The 25,128-nt window shown below is 39.6% G+C and overlaps 1 protein-coding gene across 2 annotated transcripts; it reads right to left on the bottom strand.

Annotated features, from left to right (window-relative positions):
- Positions 1–28: 28 nt before the first annotated feature.
- On the bottom strand, positions 29–24,899 carry aclya (ATP citrate lyase a). 2 transcript variants are annotated; one of them, XM_085158391.1, is made up of 29 exons: positions 24,765–24,893; positions 23,741–23,770; positions 21,286–21,446; positions 19,391–19,513; positions 13,909–13,971; positions 13,591–13,781; positions 10,020–10,099; positions 8,490–8,620; positions 7,289–7,407; positions 6,628–6,764; positions 6,467–6,528; positions 6,254–6,371; positions 5,973–6,127; positions 5,245–5,338; positions 4,785–4,926; positions 4,476–4,644; positions 4,290–4,394; positions 3,997–4,193; positions 3,843–3,924; positions 3,645–3,755; positions 3,404–3,531; positions 3,215–3,308; positions 2,964–3,118; positions 2,724–2,874; positions 2,459–2,602; positions 2,130–2,243; positions 1,531–1,613; positions 1,229–1,305; positions 29–1,136 (listed from the first exon to the last, which is right to left on the bottom strand). In XM_085158391.1, exons 3-29 carry the CDS (start codon positions 21,442–21,444, stop codon positions 1,042–1,044), a joined length of 3,279 nt encoding a protein of 1,092 aa, XP_085014517.1. In that variant the 5' UTR covers positions 21,445–21,446; positions 23,741–23,770; positions 24,765–24,893; the 3' UTR covers positions 29–1,041. The 2 variants fall into 2 exon arrangements, with proteins under 2 accessions (XP_085014517.1, XP_085014516.1); XM_085158390.1 differs by lacking the exon at positions 23,741–23,770 and having other exon boundaries at positions 24,765–24,899.
- Between the last annotated feature and the right edge of the window lie 229 nt (positions 24,900–25,128).

Consider the following 25,128-nt stretch of genomic DNA (forward strand, 5'->3'; position numbering starts at 1 on the left):
CTAAAGAAGTTCAGTCATTCTGAAAAGATTTTTCACACCAGGCATGAAACAACCTTCAAATCTGCACTCAGAAGAATTAAAAATCAGAATGAATAAAAACCATACCTCATTAATTATACAAAAATAAGACATTTTATTTAACCCCAATTGTTCTGGCTCAAAGATATTTTTATTAATAATTTAGCTTTTTGTTACTAACTGTGTCTCATTTATCATATGCAATGGCAGCTTCTTAAATAACCAGGTAAGCGGAAAAACAAAACAAACAAAAAAAAAAAAACCCACTAATATTTGTTGTTCTTATGACTAATAACATTATCTGACCATTTTAATGCTTTCAAAAAATACTCCCTCATATTGTACCAGCTGGGAGAGAACATTTCCTGCACACTGCAAATGGCAGCACCTGCTAGGAATGACTCATAAAAATGGTCCCATCACCCACAGTAAGCAGACTACAAGCATCACTCATTACTACTGTGTCAAAGGCAGTACAGAAAATACAAATTATAACATTCTTGTACCATTTGGTTAGTTAAGTATTAATTCATATGTACACAAATACAGATCTGATATATAGTATGTTCTGCTATTATATAGGAATTATTGCACTACATGTTCACCTCTTGTAGTAAATGGCACAGTGAAGAAAGCAGCACAGAAACATGAAACACTGTCGCACAGACACACATGCTACTTTAATATAATGATGTAGTATTTGGGGGTAAACAACAGTACTTCTCTAGTCATCAGTAACTTTCTGTTTACTTCCTCCACTGTGTACCTCATTTGATTGCTCTCCAAAACACATTTTAAGACGGAAGGTTCACAGTTTAGCAGGTTATATATTAATCATGTGAGCAGCGCTGACAGGTTTCCAGAACTAAATTCTTTCCACCACTTGGCATTTACAGCTATATTAATCGTAACATCTTCCCTATGTTATGGCACTGATTTGAGATGATGTCACAGTATGTGCAGGGGTACTGATGGCAGGGTGAGGGACCAAAAAGCTGCTGCTATACGGTTTAGTCCCTCTGATTACATAGACATGTGCTCTGGGAGTACATAGGAGATGTCATCCCAAGGGTGGCGATACAGACCCTGTTTCAGCCTCTTCTGATCCAGGTAGTGTCCTTAAGGAGATATATAAAAGAAAGACTGGTTATCATACAAAGTAGAAGTGTTTGCTGTCTTGCAGACATTACCATGCACGCAGATAACTCACCAATGAATCCCATACTGCGACCCAAGACAAAGATGCCATTCAGAGCACCAATTTCCACAAACTCATCCGCTTCATCCCTGTGAATGTGTGATAAACAGGGAAAAGGGCTTTTTAATAATATAGACATGCTTCTGTCACATAATCCCAACAAGTTTCAGCACATCTTCCTAAGTAATCATTTTATTATAAAGCCTTACGCTCCCGAGGTGTTGTGAAAGAAAAACAATGCTATCTCTTAATTCTAGTTACAGTGCCATTCTTAAGAGAAACCTGGTCTAAACTTTAAAGAGAAACTGGCTCACCGTGTAAATCCACCACAAGTCCTGAGCAAGTCCACAAAAGCCACACCAATGAAGCCATCCACATTCAGGATCAAGTTGGGTTTCTTGGTAACACAAGCACAGCATAAAATCATTACAAGTGGACTTTTCATACCCTTCATTAATTTCCCTCTCTCCCTCTATATATAGACATTATTACAATAAGAAATACTCATATTAAACATGATAAGAGTTTCAAATAATGACGTTAGAATATAATCTGTGTTAGCCAAACGCTTAGACGACTCTAAACATTCAGCTTCAGTTTTTTCTGCTCTTTGTTGGATACAGATGTGAAAAACAGGTGATATCACAAATTTCATTGATTATGGAGGCAGCCAATGAGACGAAGCTCCGCTTAAAGTGATTGTGACGTTAAAAGTGAAGAGAAGCTAAAATCACTTGTTTCAGACAGACGATGAACTGGCAGCACCAAGGCCCTGGATGATAAAGATTATTTTGAACTGTGATTTATGCAAAGCTACTTTGGTAGAGTCCAACAATTTGGAGCTGGAAATAATTAGGATAAGTCCCCTATAATGTAAGAAATTAGTTTTTTCCAAAAGCTATTCCAAGCTTACCTTAGAGGTGGTGATTTTCTCTACTTCCAGAGCATAGTCCAGCAGCTGTGTGGAAGGAAAGTGCTGCTTCACAAAGTCCTTTAAGATCTGGACTCTCATGTCTGGATTGTTAATCTGAAAAGCACAGACAATTCAATTTCAACATCTCTTCTCCCCAGTCAAAATTGTTGTCTTCCTCTATCAGTATTAGCCCGTGATACAAGAATTATTAGATATGGTGCACATCTATATTTCTTGTATTTTTAAATACTTAGTTTAAATACTTAGTTTAGCCAGAATAACACGATGCTGTATCAGATGCTCACACGTTAAGTAGCCATGGTACTCACCGACTTGACTCTGTGTCCAATGCCCATGATCAGCTTGCCATCCTTCTTCATCTTGTTCACAAATTCCATGGGCAGCATGCCGCTATCAAATGCTTTGCTGAACTGCTTTGCTGCAGCATCCAAAGCGCCTCCAAAACGGTCACCCTAAAAAAAAAATAAAAAAAAAACAATTACAGGAAGAAAGACATAGATTACATTTAGGTGGATGAGTTTTCTAGCTATATAAATCAAGTAAATAGATCAAAGACAGGTGTGGGTGTCTTACAATGGTGAGAAGGCCTGAGGTGAGGCTGGAGATGAGGTCTTTGCCAGCTCGGGCACATACAATAGTGTTATGTGCACCAGAAACAGCAGGGCCGTGATCCGCAGTCACCATTAGACACATTTCGATGAACTGGCAGGCATACCTCGGCAACCTGCACACAAAGATGATGAAATATCATAAAAAGGTTGCATAGTTCAAAGATTTTCCCGGAGCTATTTATGGCTGGGTTAAGAGCCTGACCTCCTCTGGAACCAAAGCAGCCCCAGAGTGCCTCCGAGACCTATTTCTGACTTGAAGACCTCAGTGATGGGCATGCCAGCATAAATGAGCTCCTGACCTCTCTCGTCACAGATACTGGTCATGAAAGAAGCTGGCTTACGGATCAGACCGAGCTCCTGAAAGGCAAAAACAATGAGAAAAATGAAAAACAACTGCCATCACACCCTTTAAAAGCTCTGCTCTTAAAAAGTTATTCTTTCTGGCATACTCACTCTTGCCCACGAGTAATCCATTGGTACAGTGGGAGGAGGCAACTCTTCAGCTGGCTGAATAACTCCCTTCGCAACAAGGTCATCATATACAGAGCTGCAAAATTAAAAATAACACAAAAATTAATTACATTTAGATCAAGAATCGCTGCATAAGAATATTAACCCTCCCCCTCATGAACATGCACTGACTTGATGATATCCCCAAGCTCATCAAAGCTTTTAGGGACAAATGCACCAGCTTCCTTCAGAGCTTTGTTCTTAGCTACTGCTGTCTCAGAGGCCTGGTTGGCACAAGCTCCTGCGTGGCCAAACTGAACCTGAACACATTGTGTAACACATTGAAGAACACAATTAAAGTGACAATTAATTTCTGGAATGTCTCATTACTCATCTGTTTAATATGCATCAGACACTAAATCTGCCCTCTTACCTCTGAGGAGAACATAGTGGCACAGGTGCCGATACACCAGCACACAACTGGCTTTGTGATTCTGCCCTGTTTGATAGCTTGGCAGATCTTGTATTCCTCTGTGCCACCAATCTGTTACAAGGGCACAGCCAGTCAGAAATTAGCAGCCAACAACAGTTTAAAGCACCGAGCACCAGTGTGTGATGGTTTACTCCTCACCTCTCCCAGTACGACAATCATCTTTACTCCAGGAGTGTCTTGGTAGCGCAGCACATGGTCAGTAAACACAGAGGCTGGGTATCTGAAGAAGAATTAGGAATTATGTCCCAGCTCACACCACATTTAAATCCAGAGCCAAAAAGCACATACGTACCTATCCCCACCGATGGCCACACCTTCAAATACACCATCAGTGGTGCGGGAGATTATATTGTTAAGTTCATTGGACATGCCGCCTGATCGGGACACATAGGCCACGCTTCCTGGGCGATACAGCTTGGAGGCGAGGATGTTATCCAGCATGCCTCCCGTGTTCCCGATCTTGAAACAGCCTGGCTTGATTCCTCCAACCTGGACAAAACAAAACAAAAGGTGGTTTACTTAAATTAAACAACAACAAAACAGAAAGATCTGGTAAATTCTCATTAGAGGTGAAGAAAAACTAACAGTTGCTGGTCCAATGATTGTGACACCCTTCTCATCTGCTGTCTTGATAAGCTTCCTAGTGTGGGCTTCAGGGATTCCCTCAGCAATGATGGCAATGGTGCGAATCTGAAGACAAACGAAGAGAACTGCTTAACTGTGAAGCCCTTTTTAAAGTTTTTATAAGCCACAGATGCTGCAGCTGGGTACCTGTGGGTACTGCATGGTCTCTATGGTGCTATCAAAGGCTGAGCGCAAAGAGGCAAAGTTGATGAGCACATCTACATCTGGATGCTTCTTCATGGCATCGCTCATGTTCTTATACACAGGGAGGAGGATCTCTTTATGTCCCCAGTAGAACTTCTGTTTGTGGTCTCCACTGGAAGGCAGCCAACAAGAAACGCATATAAGAAACAGTAAAAACAGTACAGTACTCTCAGAGGTTCTTACAGTTATATTACAGCAAACATTACACTGAGAGCAGACACAAGCTAAAGAGGACAGGCGCAGCATACATACGTGAATGGGTAGACCATAGCTGCGACAGATGGCTCAGCTCTGGAGCAGATATAGTCAAAGTCCAGCATGCCCTGTACTGCACGAGTCTGCATGCCCCACACTATCGACTTTGTGTGTTTAGTGAAGAGGGTAGTTGCCTTTCCTACAGAGAAAAGAAAACTGTTAGATACTCGTGGCACTGTTAACAGTGTTTAAATAAAATTGGACATAAAAACAAAAAAAGAAAATCGATATGTGAGTCCTTGTATTAAAACACTGTCACCTCCATTTTCTCCCAGAGTTTGGAAAATATGAAAATGAAATTTGAAAGTTTGCTGACCACAGAGGGCGCTATAATACCTATAGTCAACTGTGCATACATACAACGCCTCTACCTACTATCCAGTGATGGATGCAAGTATGACAAACAGAAAGGTTTTGGCATTTATTGTGTAGTCTCGTGGGTCGGGGTGTTTCTCACCAACGGGGGCTCCAGTTTTAGGCTTCTTTGCTGGTGAACTCTCAACTTTGCCTTTGTTTTCGGAGAAAGAAGCAGTCCTGCTGGATGCTGGCGTCTAGAAAGTATTAATAAAAAAAGAAAAAAAGTCACTTTTTTCCCCTCGCATATCTCAAAAAAAGTTTCTCAGTAAGGACAGCCTAGTTGAGAAATTATCTGCTTTAGCTGTGATAAATGGTAAAGCCGCTGGATAAGTTGAGATCACGTGCACTTGATGTGCATGTGTCCTGGAAATCTATTAAAAATTGTTTTTGTTGATGACCCCAGTTTCCTAGTACTCCATATTTATTCACACCAATTCTCAGTAGGACAATTCATATTTCATTTCACTTTGTTCTTCTGTTGTAGCGCACATCTGAAACAAACACAAACACGCATGCACACACGCGCACTTCCTTTGCTGAAATCTTGCACTGCACATTTTTAATGGATGCCTCGAGCGGCACGCTACAACCTTCCACTTCCAACTGCAGACTCACGACTAAAGCAGCCCACAGATCCCTGCAATGCTCTTTATATAAGAGCATTGCAGGGAACTGTGTAATCTGGTTCACTATGAGGACAAGATAATAGTGACTGAAACAGAGGCTGTGGCATGTAACCTACATTTGAGGGAACTGACTGATGTAAATACACTTCACAGTGAATTGCAAGAATATCTCGATGGTTTATCAGGCCAGTGTGTGTCATACCGATGTGCTGCTGTTGGAGTTGAGGAGGAAGTTGGCAGTGTGGGCAGCAATAGGAGGCAAGTTGGCAATTGGCCTGTGGCCCAGCGCCATGCCAACAATGGCAGTCATGTGGGTTTCTGTGCCAAAGACATGAATTGGGATGCCAGTGGTCTTTCCTGTGGAGAAAGGTCCAGAGTCGAATTAACTGTGGTGTGTAACAGCTGGCAGGTGCTTAGTCTCAAGACTACATTGATAGATTACAATATGAAGCCTAAATTTACAACATATCAGGAAAAACATACCAACTTCTCCCATCACTCTTAGACCTTCCTGGTAGTTGGGGCCTCCACGCCGCACAAAAATAGTGACCTCATGCTCCTTCAGTGGCTCCTGATAATCTCTGATAGCCCGAACAATTCCCTTTGTCCAAAAGGACAGAGATGCTCAATTAACACATGATATTAAATAAGAAATACTGATATACTAACACCATGCAAAGAAAATGCACACTGTACCTTAAATGTTGCTGCAACATTTGTGAAGTTTGCAATGCTTCCTCCGATGATCAAAACCTTACCTGGTACACATTAATATAGAAATAATTTCATATAGAAATAATATTGTTAATAATAAAAAAAAGCAAGAAAGAAAGCAAGAAAGTTTACACAATTCCCACCATCAGAGTGCTTTTCTCTCGTCATCAAAGATAGGATGGTCTTGGCATAATCATAGGTCTGCTGTTCACTCGGTGCTCCAGAATACTCTCCATAATTGGCCAGCTCGTTAACCCCACCAAGATCACAGATTGTGTCACTGAGGGTGTTTCATATTAGTAAAGAGATCGAATAGAGAGAAGAAACAGATCAACAAAAGCCACCACAGCTCGGTTTTTCTTATATGGGCATTTTCAGCTGCAACAATAAACACAACTTCAGGAAAAACAGACCTCCAGAACACATTCCCTTTATTCATTTAATACTGCACTGTAAACAGATACAACAACTTAACAGTGCGCAGGGGAAATAATTAGTCACGCCTGATTGGTCTGCAAGTCCCGCTCTACACCCCCGACAGACGGCAGAGCGAGTGAGGCATCGCTCTTTCTTCCAGACTCTCAGTAAAACAGCAACATCTAGGAATCCAATTTAGCTGGCAGCTGAATGGGCAGAGTCTAAACTGCTGCACTATCAGTATCCCTACTGCATCTCTGGCATTCTCCCCTAATGCTAAACCCAATTATGCACAGAGGAATGAATTTAATGGTGATCAATACTAGAGATTGTTTAGTCTTGAGAGCCATGGATTCTAGTGTGTATGTTAGCACTATGACTGAGTACCTGTACACCACTGAGGCACCGCCGCCTGCCACCATGGTCCAGATTCTGCCTCGAGGATTAAGGAGAGTGAGTTTGAGGCTGGCTCCACTCTTAGCATCAAGGTCTGCAATATAGGCCTCCTACAAAAGGAAAAGGAAGATAAAGAAGTACAAGCACTGTTAAATATTGCCTTAATCAGAGACGGACCTTTTACAAGCATCTCACTACATAGTTGTAATTTGTCCTTTGCCTGCCCTGTAACATTAAAGGGGCCATTAATTAGAAATACTGTATAGATATTGACAGCGACAGAGGATGTGATGCACATCAGTGGTTGTTTGTGACAGTCAGGTCCACAGCTGGTGGCTGAGAGTAAAAAAAGCTCCCAATCAAAGGCACCTGCTGTCCCTCATCTCCACTTCGACTCGCAGCAGCCCAATTAGACCGGGCCGTCTGCTACACAGACAGTCTGTCTCAAACCAGCTCCCACATGTTTCACCCCAAAACAAACAAAAAAACAACCATCCTGTAAATAAATGAAAAAGAAAAAAAACCCAGCCATTTTCCATTTACAAGCTCACCACATTAAATATTAAGTTCTGTCAGTGTCATTCAAAAGTACAATAATCAGTCATATTCATCTTCTAATTATTGAAACAATCTTTCATGTTATAGGTCTTTCATTTATTATAAATATAGCTCCCACAACAAATAAAGCAGGACATTTCATGCATCTATGGGGTAAATTTATTTATTTTCTCCAAATCTTTATGCACATGTTGCAGCCCAGGCAATCTTTTCTGGAGACACGTTTCCTCTCCAAAGTGAGACCTACAGTCTTTTTATGTGTGAATATGTTTGACGATACCACTGTTTCTAAATAATTATACAGGAGCTAACCTGTTTAAACCCATTTAAAAAATATATATATATTCTTCAGGTTAAAAACAGGTTTACAGGATCCATCGCAGTTAACACTATCCACTTCTTAGCTTTAAAGTACTGAGGAAAGCCATCACAAGAGGTCTAGGACACTTTAATTAACTGAAACAGTGCCATTATTTTAGTTTGGTAAGGCACAATTTATGAAATGATGAAGGTGATGGATGTTCTACAGTACCTCTGATAAAAAGCTAATGAGCCATAATAAGAAACAGTCTCAAGAGGTAACAATTGGAAGTCTGATGCATTTCTACCTCTGTCCCTCTAGACCTCCCCTCACCTCGGGATAAGCCTCCCTGCCGAATGGTGGAGGAAACTCCACATCTCCCCACTTGGCCTTGCAGATGTAATCAGCTGTTGCGTCGATCTTAGCGGCCATGTCCAGCACATAAACTCCATCTTTTGTGACCACTAAAAGGGGAGATGTCAAGACGTAACGTTAAAACGTATACTCCAGCATAGAATAGAATAGAATAGAATTCAACTTTATTGTCATTGCACATGCACAGGTACAGGGCAACGAAATGCAGTTTGCATCCATCCAGAAGTGCTTTAGCCGTGATATAGGTATATATTAGCATGCTAGTATAAACTAGAAATAATCTTGTAATTAAACACACACCACAATCATATATATCAGATACAGATTTAAGTTCTTACACTCCCACATTATTGTGACATGCAGTCATTGAAGCTGTATAGCAAATGATTAGTTTGATTTCATTAAGTATGATTAATGTGCTTTAATACACATTAAGACACTACACTGTATTCTAAATGATGGCGCCCACATTTGGTTTATATTGTTTTGTCATTGATTTATATAAGATACATTAATTATTTATTTCCTCGGTTTTCTTGTGTTACTTGTCTGTTGATGCACTCCGCCCTATTTTGAACAAAGGAGGAGGCTAAGGGTGAAGCTGTTTTAAATGCCAACCAATTGAACTTAACCATCTGCTGAGACCACATTAAGGGAATGTGGTTTCTTTACATTAAATTTACTTTTTAGTCCCTGTGGTTTCCCCTTTGTTTTTAAAATGGTTTCCACTGTTAGTCACGGTGGATAGTTCCCCCTCCCTGAGCTTGGCCCTGTCGTTTAAAAGGGGTTTTTTCCTTCCCACTGTTGCCAAGTGTTTGCTAATAGGGGGTATCTGATTGTTGGGGTTTTCCCTGTATTATTTTAGGGTCTTTACCTTAGCATATAAAGTGCCTTAAGACGCTGTTGTTGTGATTTGGGGTTACTTAAATAAAACTGAGTTGAACTGAATTTGGTTAGGTCTGTTTGATTAAGGTCGTCTTTCGTTAAGTATTAGTATTAGTAAGCAGAGATCTGTTCAGCTGACATCTTTTGTGGGCTCACCTATGTCTAAAAATAGTCTGTTTTCATGATAGAGCATTTTTCCATACAATTTGTCTTTTCTGGATATAATAAAACCCACATTAAAAAAAAAACAGTGATTATACATCCTTTAACTTACACCACATCAACAGGAAAAACTGCCAGAGGGCATGTACTGGTTCCTAATTACATCTTTGCAAACACATGCTGCCTTCATCAAACAGAAAGTGCATGTATTATTTAATGTTTTCCCCCCTCGGTGTCAAAAATGTGTGGTTTATAATGATTTCTTTGTGATGCTTTCCTCTCTAATTTCCTTTTGATGTCCCCTTTCCAATTTTATAACCTGATAACATATTAATAAGCTGGTGCAAGAATAAAGTGTAGATGCTATAACGGTAGCCTGTTCAGATATAGTTTGAGATGTTATTGTGGACTTGAGAAAATCAAAGAAAAAAAAAAACATACCCAGAGGGTTGATCTCCAGATATGTGAAGAACAGGTCTTCATACAGGTTGAAAAGTCCAACAATGAAACTGGCCAAGATGCTGCAGAAAAATGGAGAGAGAGAGAGAAACAATAAGTTCAGTGTTGTTATGGTTCAGTGTCATGGATATATATATTTTTTTTATACTGTGTTTTTGTCTGCCACACCAGAGGGTGGCATAGTTCGTGTCCTGTGTTATTGCTGCTATGTGAGTTCCAGGTGGAGGCTGACCATTGGTGGCGGACTGGGAGAGGCCGGCTATAAATGAGGACCCTTTTCAACCGGCACCCCCCGCCTACTTCCTGTTCCCAACAAACTGTGCATGTGGCTGCGTGTGAATTTGTATTCTGGGAGCTTTTGCCGTGTTGTAAATAGTTTGTTGTATATAGATGTAAATAGTTGTCGATAGTTTTTTTACTCGGTAGCTGTAGGGGTGAGAAGCCATTTTTCTTTGGGAACCTTTTCTCCTGTTTTTGGTTAGGGAGGCAGGTAAGACACCTGTAATTTTCTTTTGGGGTTTTGTGTGAAGGTAAGCCAGCTGCATTTCATTTCTAGAGTTTTTGTTTGTTGTTTTGGCCATGCTCACCCTGACGCCTGCTACCTTTTGGGACTTAATAAACTGACTGGCTGTTGTGAAATCCGTGGTAGCTGTTTTTTGTTGGTTCGTCTTCCTTGAGAGCAGGGAGTGTGGGGGCATTTCTCCTTATTTTTATTTTTCTTATGTTGCATGCCGGTTTTCCCTGGGCTGGGGTGTAACATTGTATAAAAGCCTGATTTTTGGATTGGTTGCAGCAGTGCCAGAATTAAATTGGAGATGTCTGGATGCCGTGATGCATAATACAAGACAATCACATTAGAAATAGGGGGGAAAAATTAAATACATGAAAAATCCACTGATATAAAACTAATTGCTGGCTACAAATCTAGGGCTAGCTCAAGCTCTTAGTCACTTACTTGAGTGTAATAGCATGAAAGACTAGCTTTGAAGAAGAAAAGTTGCCAACTAAATACACTACAGCCAATTTATTATGAAGAAAAATTCCCTAGAGTTGTCACTGACGCCTTGTTTCCCCCAGTATAATAAGGTTTTATTATTATTATTGTATTAGTGGTGACTCATGTCTTATGAATCTATTCTATGAAGCATGACTGATACAAGCCACAGAATGTTTAGATAAGGAAGGACTACAAAGTATAAATATGAGTGCATGACTTTACCCTTTGCCACAGACAGTATAATTAAATGACAGACACAGGCTTCCAGGTGTAAAATCTGAAACAAATGGGGAAGTGCTTGAAACCTCATTGAATCTAATCTGCAAGATGTTCATCTTGTAAATCATAGTCCTACTTATAATAAACGAGACAGTCAAGCAGGATAGAGAAAAAGAGACCAATTAATTATTAGCCATTCAAAAAGAGAGGAGGAAACACTGCACTGTCCTTCCCGTGGACTTTGTATTGCATGACGGTGCAGTGTGGTGGAAGTCACAACCAACAGAAGTAAGCTGAGGAAGCAAACAGCTGTGCTTTTTGCAAAATCACAAACAGGATAAAACAGAAAAGGAAAACTCCTTTATACTGACATTAATTATACTTAAATATTTTTTACAGATTGCATTTTAAAGGTATAGAATTGGCATCATGGATGACTGTATGATCTATTTATGAGGTGATTTTATTATGTTTAAAAAAATTCTTAACTAATTAGATCATCTTGATAGCAAAATATAATTAGGAATAGGGTGCTAAAATTATCCTGTGATAGTGAAATTTATTTGTGGTCACAAGTTTGTGAATTGATAGTGAAACAGAGTTCTAGAGCTGGGTTGCATATTGTGAAGCCAGCTGTTTTTCCCTCCTGTGCTCTGTCTCCATGCTTGTGATACAGATGCATGGGTCATTCGTGTTATTTCAGTCAGAACCACCTGTGGCAAATTATAAAAGATGGCAGATGTGAGGGAAAAAATGAGACTGGGCCCATCTGTTATACACAGTACAGTCTATGATCTTTGCCTAGGTAGACTCTGATTCCCATGAGTCCCTTTAGTATGCTTATGACACACAGCAATGAAAACTTTGCAAAAGGACTCATCTTTGTGAATCCATCTCTTTTTGAATATCAAAATCTCCATGACAAAAAAATGTAAAACCTACAAAACATTCACATGCAAAGGACAGTTTCTATGGTCTGTATTCAATTTCTTGAATTGAATCTAACTATTTTTATCTTTAATCTGCAAAACAAATTATCCTCTGCATATTAACAATAATGCTATAAATATACACAAGAGGAGATGCATGCAAAAAATCTAATTTGCCTTCTCCATCACATGTCAAAACAGAGAAGTGAGAGGTTGCTGTAGGGGAGGCAGTGCTTTGCTCTCCTCTCCTGTCTGTCAGTTCTGCAGGCAGCTCTGAGCCTCTGTACCCGTATCAGCCTTTTGTCAGGTCGTCGAGTGGCCCGTGGGGGGAAAAGAATGACCGAAACCCCAAGTGACTCAGCTTCTCATGTCTGCTAGCTAAATGCGGGTTTTGTTTTCAGTCCAGAGTGTGAGGGAAAAAAGTGTTTGTGGGGGTGAGGAGGTGAGCTGGGGGCTGGCAGAGTGATTTCTGGGATGGCTTCTTCAATGTCAGCCAAGACAGTGAGACGGCCAGAATCTGCCGTCACAAGAGCAATGCTGAAGAGATGGATAAGAGGGGTTGGCGGAGGGTCAGCCACTGTATCCTTCCCATCAAAATAAATGGACGTGTTCTGAATGTGGCTGTAGCCACAAAAAAAAAAAAAAAAAAAAAAGGCTGGGAGGTGGAGGCTGATCGAAGAAAGGCAAAGCCAAGGAGGGAGTTTGTCATTTGTCTAATGGGCAAATGGAAACCCTCTGCCCGTATACTGCTCCCCCCACATTTACTGCCAATATTAAAGTGCTCTCTCCAGCTTAATTTATTTGCTGCTCCTCCCTGTTGGTCAATATTTCCTTCTATTTTTAGCAGTTTAGTGATGAATACATCAGTGTGTTTGGGTGACAGGGTGTATTAATGAACATAAAATTGTTAATAAAATATTATTTTGCAATGTTTTTATTCAGTAATGTTGTCTTTTTTAATATGAGAAGGTCTATAAATGTTTAATTGTTCTCTTGTTTAAGTGCACATACTGTTTTGTGGGGACTTACTACGAAATAAGGTAAAGGCTTCCTGCAAAAAACAATTTAATCATGTAAAAGGGTATTAGTATTTAAACAGGGTTCACAAAGATGCTGCTTATTCTGTGAGGATGAGACTGTGTAAAGGCAATATACGATATTACTCCTGCAAGAGAACATATTTAGCCTTCCTTAAAGGCTAAATATGCAGCAACTGACAGAGTACACAATAACAGAAACCCCAGTCTAGTCTGTAATATGCAAAAAAAAATTGCAAATTTTAACTAATGCTGAGTTTCATGCTCATTTTCATAAACTGTACATACTGTGTCCACTCCCAGTCTTTGTCTGCCCTGCACACATCAAGATTCTGCACATGCACTCCCTTTACCATTTCTATCCCACTTACACTTTCTTGTCATTGGGGACACGAGTCAGCAGGTCTTTCTTCACCAGGTCTTCACTGATCTTTTCATCCACCTTAATTAGTAGCTTCTGTGCCTTGGCGTCGACGTCTCCTACATCCACCCCGCCCTCATGGTGAAACAGCACATAGTCCCCTTCTCGAGTGGCGTATATGCACACATAGAATTCCTCCTCCTGACCAATGGATAAAGTTTACAAATCTGTCCATTATATTTCTTGAATACTTTAAATATTTGATTTAGCATCTATAGTAATACGACATGAATAGGCTAAGATATAAAGAAGCTAGGAATTTTTTTACCTGCTTATGTGGGACAAATGGCTCAATGAGGAAGTTTTTGAGAACACCCTTGGCTTTTCCCACCTGCAAGTCATTAACACAATAATAATCTTCTTAGGGAGAAGCAATTAAAAAAAAAAAATTATATATATAATTATTGTGTGGGAGCAGCTCACATGGGTTAAAAACACATTATAGCATGGTCTATATCTATCTACTATGGAAAACAACAGATATTTAATTACTGTGGGAAAAGCAGACATAAATGTACATGAAATTAAAAATGATAAAGTGCAGAAATAGCACTGTGAATGAAGGAACTGACATTTTAAAAGACAAAAAAGGAAATGCTCTCATGTAGAACTGCAGGCATAGAGTGCTAACACAGCCACAGCTCATTTAGTAAAAGCTGTCACTGTTCTTCTGTTAAAGGCCAACAGGCGCAAGGCAACCAGGGACCGGCTGAGAGCAACCAGCCGTGGAGGAAAGAAAAAAATATATATAATAAGGGTGAAAGCTGCCATTTTCAAGGGGAGAAATAAAAAGAAAAGATTGATGACAGAAGTGAAAATGATTGAAAAACTCACAGTAGCTTATACTCAGATAAATAAAGTGGCTAATATGAAACAGGCTGATAAAGAAAAATAGAAAGCAATGCCTTTATAGAATGTCATATTGTACCTGAATTTTTCAACCTAACCACTTATGTCACTATTACCCCACAAAACATTAAATACTAATTGAAAAAACTGAAGACGTGTGGGCAAGCAAAGTGTGAGCATCATAAAGGAAGTGACAGGATATATTTATTTAGAAGTGATGTTGAGGAAGTTAATCTAGTATGGGTGTTGTTCCTGTAAACAGCACCACTTAAAAGCTTTTTCATCGAAATAGAGTCAGAGAGGAAGACAAGCATCAGAAAATATGAGATCAGAAGAGTTAATGTTAAAATGTCCGCGGGAGGGCGGGCAGCGTAGATGTCTAAGTCTGTGAATGTGATAACAAGACAACGAAATGACATGGGAGCTTCAAATTGATACCATAGATTTATCCACTAAAAATCTCAGACAAGTTGGAATCTAAGTGACCTTGAACTAAAAAGCAGAGGTCAAAGGTCAGGTTTGCTAAAACATTGTGAATGTGTTAATGTGATAACAAGGAGACGTAGGATTCTGAAATTGATGCTATAGGTGTTTCTACAGTAGGATGCTGAGGGGTAGCACTGGTCAGTGCCAGTATTTTAATAATATGCATTCACTGTGTGCATTTTGAGGGCAAAAGAAGTAAATTACATATGAATTAAATATACATGTTTGTACTAGTGAAGGTAATTTATCTGCAAAATTACTTCATCCAGTTAAAATGATTACTCTACTGAATTACACTTCTCCTCGGGAGAATATACCTGCACTTTTTATCGACCCCCAATGTTCCTTTAATGCAACAATCCCTATAATTATCTAGTAGCCACACACTGCAACAGTAAGACTTGATGATTAGACAGAGGGGGTTACAGGTAGGGCCCCAACAGTCAGCAAAACAAGTCATAAAACAGTAAAAGCAGCTTCCTTATCAAGAGCATCCCAGCACACACATCCCAACTGTAGTTCCATAATTTCCACCTTTTGTCTTTGCTGCGACTTTATCCGGCAATTACACCTCCTACTGACTAACCGAACCTCCATAGTTTTTCCACCTTTTTCTTTACAACCTGCTATTTATATCTGCATCTCAGAGGCCAACTGAAACCAAATCCACCTATATAAAAACACTGACAGTCGGGATTTGTTCATGCAATAGAGAAAAACAACAATACAGCGTGTTTCTCTGCTCCAAGACATCCGCGGTCCTTTCACACGGTAAGCATGTCTGTTATACCCATGTTATAAATGTCTGTATGTTAAAATGTGACACGTGTTGTCCAAAAACATTTCCTCTAAATTAGCAAAGTTACTGATTTAAAAAATATATTTTCAAATTTTTAGTTGCATGTCAAACATATAATAGACTCTTGAGCATATTTATATAGCTAAATCCACAATGGTATATGCTAAATAAAAGATGCCCAAGCACCAGTGCACTCTAATGCAAGCCTCTGAACTGTATGTTGATAAGTACATGAAGCGTACCTCTACCTCTATAGCTGAAAACAGTTTGTATCCGCAATCTGAGGGTCCGCTGAATTGTTTTTAATGTGGCACTTTTTGACGAACTGCAGATGATGAAATTCTATTTATTGGAGAAAGTGTCCTTAAGCTACTGTTGCTCATACTTACTGAGTTCCCTAACTACTTCTTTACTATGCCAGTAAACTTTTTGAAAAGGAAGGTGTTGTAGATTTAAAGAAACATCTTAATTGAAGCAAAGGCAAAAAATTGTAATGAATTTTATGTGACTGTTCATATTAAATCCCACAACAAGTGAAAATCCAAAACTGGCTCCAATCCTTTGTATTAATGATTTCCCTCTCTCTCTCTCTCCCTCTCTGTCTCTGTGTGCGTGTGTGTGTGTGTGTGTGTGTGTGTGTGTGTGTGTGTGTGTGTGTGTGTGTGTGTGTGCGTGCGCTCGCAGAAGGAAGGTCACGGCAGGAGCTTTTCTCAAATGCATTTCCAATCAGTTTTTTTTTTACAAGAAGTGTAGCTCATACAATGGTATAAATGTATTCTTTGCAATACTTTATAAATATGAAACTCTAAAGATTTTGAGTTCATGCACATTGTGAAACAAGAATCTAAATATTTGTGTCACAATGATTTCTATAAAAACATGTTGTTTATGGGATAATGTGACGAATCTATTGTGGGCCCTAATAATGATCAATGGTAATTGAAGAGGAAGCTTGAACCCTGGCTCTGGACATTTTCATGACAAGTGACAGCGCACAGACATCTACTAATGGGAACATGTTTTATCATCATAAACACTGTGATATGAAGCATCGTTAAAGTGTCACTTCAGTAACGTTGACTCATGTTTTTTAATAGATTACTTTAAAACACTAAACTCTAATTTCAGTGGTTTATTTTAAGTTTACAGAATATAACATGTGGTAAGACGATGAGTTTTACTTCTCACAGGCCGTGTTATGTGTATCTATTTATCATGTACGCTACTTTGCTCTGTGGACTGTAAAATGTTTCATTGTGTTCATGAAATAAACCAGACTTTCACTGTCTGCATCTTTTACTGTTTTTCTGTTTGTGTTCACTCCAAGTTTGACAAAACCTACAGATATCCAGAGTTGACTCACTAACAATGTGGAGCAATCTCAATGTAGTTAGCTGCTTTTTCCCTAAACACAATCAACTGAGAGAAATGTCTGCAGTCCTCACTTTGGTCATTGCGAATGTTGAAGGAGATTTGTTCCATAGACACCTTATACTAGTGTTATAATACACCTAATACACCACTATGTTCTATTTAAATCCAGATTCCTTTTATAGTTTGCAGTGAAATTTGTTAAACCATTGCTTAATGGGACAGAAGTACAAGTCACTCTTTACTAACACATTTGTAGATTGTTAACATTCGCAATGACCAAAGTCATTGGTCACACACACACACACACACACACAGAGAGAGAGAGAGAGACAGAGAGAGAGAGACAGAGAGAGAGAGAGAGAGAGAGAGAGGGAAATCATTAATACAAAGGATTGGAGCCAGTTTTGGATTTTCACTTGTTGTTGGATTTAATATGAACAGTCACATAAATTGCATTCCAATTTTTTGCCTTTGCTTCAATTAAGATGTTTCTTTAAATCTACAACACCTTCCTTTTCAAAAGTTTACTGACATAGTAAAGAAGTAGTTAGGGAACTCAGTAAGTATGAGCAACAGTAGCTTAAGGACACTTTCTCCAATAAATAGAATTTCATCATCTGCAGTTCGTCAAAAAAGTGCAGATTCAATTCAGCAGATTCTCAAAGTATGGATACAAATTGTTTTCAGCTATAGAGGTAGAGGTATACTTCATGCACTTATCAACATACAGTTCAGAGGCTTGCATTAGAGTGCATTGGTGCTTGGGCATCTTTTATTTAGCGTGGTTATACCATTGTGGATTTAGCTATATAAATATGCTCAAGAGTCTATCATATGTTTGACATGCAACTAAAAATTCAAAAATATATTTTTTAAATCAGTAACTTTGCAAATTTAGAGGAAATGTTTTTGGACAACACATGTGTCACATTTTAAACAGGGTTTGAATAATCAGCACTGACATACAGACATTTATAACATGGGTATAACAGACATGCTTACCGTGTGAAAGGACCGCGGATGTCTTGGAGCAGAGAAACACGCTGTATTGTTGTTTTTCTCTATTGCATAAACAAATCCCGACTGTCAGAAACGCTCTGTGCAGGTAGCAAAGTCGGCTCCAACGCACATCCTGGCATCTGTGTGAAAGAAAAGTGTTGCTGCGGCTAGGCTCTCGGGATAGTCAGGCTTTTAATTATATTTGCGGCATTCTGGTGCGTTAAAACTAGCAGCCTCTGTGTCCCGCTTGGATCACCATTCCGAAAATTCAGATATTTAAATAAAATGATGAATCGGCTAGTGATGAGGAGCAACGTAGATCCGTAAAATGAGGTTTGATTAAATTAAACTCTTATGAACAGTGATGATGCGTTCCAAACAAACGATGCTTTCTACATGGCCAAATTGTGTGCTAACTACCTCACACCACTGTGTCTGGGGTCCGACAAAAAAAAAAGTTAAAACGATATACCTTGCGGCAATTGTGAAGTGACGAGGAAAATACCTTGTGTCTGATGGGGTGATTTTATATAAGTGGACTTTGTTTCAGTTGACCTCTGACATGCAGAAGAAGAGCAGGTTGTAAAGAAAAAGGTGGAAACTATAGAGGTACAGTTAGGGGTACAGTTGTGCACCTTTCTATGTGAACGTTAGGGTGTGTATCCTCGGATGCTCTTGTTAAGGAAACAACCTTTATTGTTGGGGGGGGCAAAAAAAGTGCAGGTATATTACTACTGCTGCATTTATTCTTATTTACAGCCACAGCTGACACTGTCACCTAATTTGCAAGAAGATATGCCGTTTCAGTGCTACACACTCTTCTTCAGTGCTTTATGAACCAACCCAGTCTCTCCGTAACTCACTTCTGGGTTTATGAGGCAAAACGGCGTCTCAGTGCTATGTTGATGGAGTGAGTGTTTCTTTAGTGGCAGCACTTGCCTCAGCTGACTGGATTGATTTAATACCAGCAGGCTAGCAATGAAGTCAATAACAAACTGGGCAGCTGTTTAGGCAAACGTGCATCAGGGGAGGAATAAACATAAACCAGGCACATGCAAGGAAAACTGGGAAGGAGGGTAAGAGAAAGGGGAAAGAAGAAGGAAAAAAAAAAAAGGGGGAAAAGAAAAACACTGGAATAATATTGACTGGAGGACGGTTCAGTAAAATGCACGCTCTCAAGCAGAAGGGTGGGTGGAGGGAGTTGCCTTAGAGACAGCAGAGAGGCAGAGGGTGGATGACGTACTGTGGTTTCTTTCATAAGGCGGGGTTTGAGCCACTCTTTGACGCCTTTTAGGTCCAGGTTGACGCCAACCAGACCCAGCTTGCCTCGTCTCTTGATGAGCTGGTCCGGCTTCACCACCAGTCTCTGAAGAAGGAAGGGAAAAAATATTATCAGCAAGTTTTGAATGAATCCATCAAATTGACCTTTTCAGTTTGAAAAGCTAAGTCTAAAGTAAATGTTTTAATTTAATCTGTAGTCATTCTGCTTTTATACTAGTATGTAAATATTACTTTAAAGCTGGAGAGGTTTCTAGAGGTAACATTTAATGCATTTTAACAGCAGAAGTATGAGATTTGACACTAGTGTGATGGTAAAAATGACCCAAAAAAAAAAAAAAAAAATCCGATTCTTAATCAATCCTTACGAAATTTCCTGTGTGGGAAAAAAATGTCATCCCACACAGGTTTCCAGCTTCAGTGCAACTATTTCATTATAAAGTATATAGTAAAAGTACTGAGCCACATACCCATTACCTACAGGAGGTGCTCAACACCCATGCCACGAACCTGCCGGCGCAGTTTTTGTGCTGATTTTAATAACAGGAGGTTTGGAACTCTGCACTTATTGAGCTAAGCACCTTGTGTGGTGGCAGGTGTGCAAAAACAGGATGGAGTCTGATGTCTGAATCTGACTGAGTCTGATGTCGCCTATCTTTATGCCACCTCAAGTTTATTCAGTGCAATTTTAACTTTTATCAATCTTCCAAAAAAAAGAAAAAAGAAAAAGAAAGATGTAATCTTTGCCTTCTGGGAATTATAATTTATGAATCATGAATTTTATGATGCTTTCTACATTTATTAAACAGTAGAATGCATAATCACTGCATTAATTGGCAGAGTAATGGTAAAATCTGGGGCTGTTATTTGCAGTCCTGAATGAATTCTGCTTTCAGTGTAAGCCAAATGTTTCAAAGTGAATTAATGAATGGAAAAGGCATGGATAGGGGCCGACATATTCATGTTGCAGTGATAAAACACACACTGTTTTCCTCAGTTCATTTTATAAGACCACAAGACTGCAGGTATGTCTTTTATAGGATTGCTAAACAATTCCTTACTGCTCTGGAAATCCCAAGTATTTAGTACCTGAACGATGAGGTGCCATGTATTTGAGAAATTATCTCTCATCTACCAACCATCCCATATGATGCAATTGAAAAATTACATAAAACCCCTACTGGCATCACCCAGTTCCTCTTACTTCAGATGAAAAGAATGACTTATGACAATGGAGCCATTACTATCTGGTTGCTTGCCAATGAGCAAATGAGGAGAGGGCTGAGGGTGAAAGTTAATGCAATTTCTGAATCAATTCTGCAGCAGGACACATCACTGTGGATCTGCCCTAAGCATCCTCCTAATACCTTCCAGATAAAATCCATCAGCAGAGAGGGAAGCAAACACAGAATGACATTTCATCGAGCAAGATGAGCAACAGAGTAATTAAATCAACTGATATGATAGCTGTCTATGTACGTCACAGAAGAGCAAACTGGAAGCCTGGAGAACCTGTGCAAAAATGCAAAACTCAGCTCAACATTTGGCTCCTGCTGGGTGGTGCTTCTTTTTTTCTTGTGCTTTTACTTTGCTCCATTTCCACCAAGTATGGAACAGAACTGATGGTTTCCTCCTCTGTCTGTGATTTCAGCTAACAAGCACCAAGAGAGCGCTCGGCTGCCAGCCTAAGTAATTGAGCCTATAAAGACGATATCCTTTTCCACAAGCAAAAGAGACTGTGCTTTGGAGATCAATGGTCTATAAATTAGAGACATAACAAGATGACTGTTCAGTCAGCTAAATAAAATATTACTTCACCATCCACATATATTACCGCCCTAAATGTTTCTCCTGCCTCACCTCTGTGAGCAGCCATGGGTGCTCCTGAGCCAGTCGGTCAAAGTTGGTCTCGGGTGTCACGTTTGCATAGCGGAACCTGTTCTGGATGGCCGCTGATGTGCAGATGTACTTGTAGAGGAACTCCTTTCCCGTCTGCTCAGAGATGGCTTTGGCTGACATGACTGCTCGGGCGAGACAAACAGAGAGATGTATGAGGAGATATGCAGATGAGAAGTAAGGGTTGATACAGAAAAGCAAACATGTGGTGGATAGGAACAAAACTAAGCACAAGATATTACAAGGAAGCATGCTTTTTTTTTGGGGGGGGGGGGGGGTTGTTTTGTTTTTTTAAACTAAAAAATTATGCAAGAGTTCCCTAATGCACTGCTGTGCTCCCAGAACTGTCAAGAAATGGTCTGCTAACAAGATGACTGAAAGACAGCTCAGCGGTCTATATTCAGTGTGAGTAATAACAGACATACTTAACGGTAAAGCAATAAGAAACATGGTTAGAGGCACTATCGGGCCTTCTATCCTTCTGGACAATCAAGACACGAACAGTAAAGCCAACCCTAATGTGATTAGTATGGGTTTGTTTTAGAGCTGGGCGATATATCGAGTTTTTAAAAAATATCGATATATTTTTATACGAGATATAAGATGTGACAATATCTTTTATATCGATATAGTCTATGTTACGTTATAACTATACTTTGTGGAGCCGCAAGTTTGCCTCTCTTTCGTCCACTTTTGTCTTTACGCAACATTACTCGGCCTCGCCCCTCCTTCACTGAACACAAATCCCCCTCCTCCCCCATCGCTTCACCTGCAGGAAGCGACAAGATGGACACGGTAAACCTCCGTTAACGAGTTACTGCGCATCGCCCCGTGCGTGGGGCTGGACGCCGTCAACGTGTTAGCTAGCTAACCACGCTAACGAGCTAACCACGCCAACACCATGCAGCCCAGAGGCGCTGCACAGCCTAAAATCCTTTCATTTTCTCAAAAGTTGACAGCGCGCCTTATGTATAAATTCTGGTTGTGCTTGATGGCCGCGAACCGATTTTATGTGGTACACAGCGCTCAGCAATCTGTCAAAAATGTTTTAGTACGACTTTGGTAAGCTACGGAGCAACACCGCTTGATGGATTGTCAGAGCATTACGGCGACCGAGGAGCCCCGCGGAGTGATACGTACTGTGCTTCAACGTAATATTACCCTACTGTGTATAAGGACCATAAATGGCACCTGTTAAGAGACGTGGTTACGACGAGGATTTCAAACTCAATGCTGTCAGTCACACAGTAGAAGTTGGGAACAGAGCAGCTGTGAAATCTGTCTTTGTTACTATGCTCAGCGTCTTTTAGTTTACATTTTGACTGCACAATTGTGAGCTTTTTGTTATGCACAAAAACAACATTGTTTTTTTTAATTTATGGAGCATTATTATTTAATAAATGCTCATAATTTATTTTTGAGTAAATTTTATGTACAGCTATGCTCTATGTTAATAAAAGTGCCTGTGTGACATCTGGGACACAGCTTTGACTAAGAACTCTCTTTTTGTTCTTACTTTATGGCTTTAAAAAAAAATATCGAGATATATATCTTATATCGCCGTCCAGGTAAAAAATATCGAGATATGAGTTTTGGGTCATATCGCCCAGCCCTAGTTTGTTTCATCTGCACACTAATGAAGTCATAGGCAGTTAGTTATTTGCTCAACAACCAGATCCACACAAAAGCTCCAGCAGAGCAGGAAGAGAAATGACTAAATAAACTCACCTCACAAATTTACAGTTGCAAGATGAATTATATGATGATTATAAACAATAAATATGCAGCAAAGATAAGAAATAATCTTTGGATGCAGGACCTGCTTTCCTTTACTGACAAAATGTGACGGAAGTAAAGTAAGAAATTCAGGCATCTGTGATAACATCTGTAAAATTTTACTGCTAAAGGGTGGGGCGTGAACTTTACACTTTTGCCACATGTTTCACTCAGTGAGGTCATCTCCACTGGAGTCAACAGAGGTCAAAACAGGACATCAGTGTTTGAGTTTTATAAGCAGCCAGTTCTACCTATTATGCACAGACACATCTGATTTCATAATACCAAGACCACAGCAAAGTAAATATGCTGATATGAACAGTCATGAACAGCTCCAGGACTTAAAAAATGAGAGAAATAATGTAGAAGCAGCAAAAATATAAGGAAACCAATACTTCTGCAGCATCACCGAACCCATCTCCGATGACAGCTGTTCATTTTTAAACAGGAGAAAATCTCACACTGAAGACTTGCATTTTTCTTTGCATACTGTGCAGAACATCTTGCAGAAGCACGGCATTAGATCTTAGCTTTTTTTTCTTTTTAGGTTCAACTTCAACTTACTGAAATTCTGACCATTTCCATTTCGAACTTGTTAGACATTTCAGTTTTACTGAGAAAATCTACGTATGTGCCTTCTTACCATCATTTCTTGGTGTCCATTAGATCCGATCTGTTTTAAGATCATTGAAGTTTTTAGTTTTTTAAATTTCATTTTTTATTTAAGCATTGCCATTTTAACTGCATGCCCTCACTTTTGTTTATGTCATACACTTCTGATACACTGACTGATGTAGTTGACCCTCCAACAGTGTGTTGGTAAACTGATGAGGCTCTGGATTCTCCATGTAACCTTTCAGGGATGGAGTACCTGCTCGGTCTGTTGCTATAAGAGATTTAATAAGCTAAAAGGTCTGACGTCTGCTCGCAGTTCTCTGCGTGCTACACTGCGGACCTGGCAGCTATTTCTTTAACGGATTAATGGGACTGTCATGGAGCTTTCTCATTATTGATCACTGCTGTCTCTGAGTCACAACAGCACCGAGTCCAGACCAGCAAATGTGGTTCAAGCAAAGCTCATCGGGGGTCACATGCATCATCTCATTTCTCTGTAGCACCTGACCTGTCAAAGGTGTTAAATATCACTGCTCCACAGAAACACTGGTTCAGATTACACACTATAACCTAAATTAATAACAAAAGGTGATGGATGAATGGGGAAGGGAGAACTGAAGCAAAACAAAAAGCCGTTTTAAAAGAATGTAATCCAATATCAAAGTTGGAGGTTATTGTATAATTTTTAGCTTTCATTATAACCCCACTAACTATTAAAACAAAATCTTCCTGACACAGTTAAAGGACCGAGTTACTGATTGAGTCACACATCCCTCAGTGGAAGGATTTGGTCAGTCTGGTTCATTCATTTACAAACCGGTCAGACAGCCTCGCAGTTATCTGGAAAACATCCACATCACTACTCACTAAAGTCTTAATCAAACTTACTAAAAACCAGGATGTAGGAAAAGTACAAGTTAAACGTGGTTTGTGGACTGAGTAGTTCAACTTCTCTTTTCAGACAGAGAGAGAAAACAATAGACAAATAGTTAAAGGAAGTTAGAAAGAAAAACCACAGACGCATTTTTAAGTAACAAAGTGGCGTATTTTACCTTGTTTTTATGTCGTCAGCAGCTGTATACGTTTGTTATGGTCTGATGGGTGAATTTCCTCGGCAGTGTTGTTCCACTCTTGCCGCCTGCGGTGACCAGTGGTGCGGGAGAACGAGGTTCCCAGTCAGTTTTGTCTCCATCGCCTATCTGCTGACAGGCTTAGCTGATGTTTCCTGGGCTCTGATTGGCTCTTTCCATAACGTACACTTTTGCTGCCTTCATGAACAGTAAGAAATATTACAACTAAGTTACGAAAGACACACTCGAGGCAAATAAACTGGTAACACTGTATATATGTAATTTAATTTTAATACAGAATTTTTAATGCTTATCTTTTTGCTTCTGTAGCTATAGCTTTGATATT

This window comes from Neolamprologus multifasciatus, chromosome 4, assembly GCF_963576455.1.
Source record: "Neolamprologus multifasciatus chromosome 4, fNeoMul1.2, whole genome shotgun sequence".
Classification (NCBI taxonomy): Eukaryota; Metazoa; Chordata; class Actinopteri; order Cichliformes; family Cichlidae; genus Neolamprologus; species Neolamprologus multifasciatus.

Bases quoted from the DNA above. Each gene is read 5' to 3' on its own strand.
- aclya (XM_085158390.1), bottom strand. From the start codon at position 21,444: ATGTCAGCCAAAGCCATCTCTGAGCAGACGGGAAAGGAGTTCCTCTAC. The intron at 6,529-6,627 runs GTGGGAATTGTG...AATGTGTACCAG, and splicing joins GAGAGAAAAGCACTCTGATG to GTAAGGTTTTGATCATCGGA. The intron at 1,137-1,228 runs GTGAGTTATCTG...TATCTCCTTAAG, and splicing joins TCGCAGTATGGGATTCATTG to GACACTACCTGGATCAGAAG.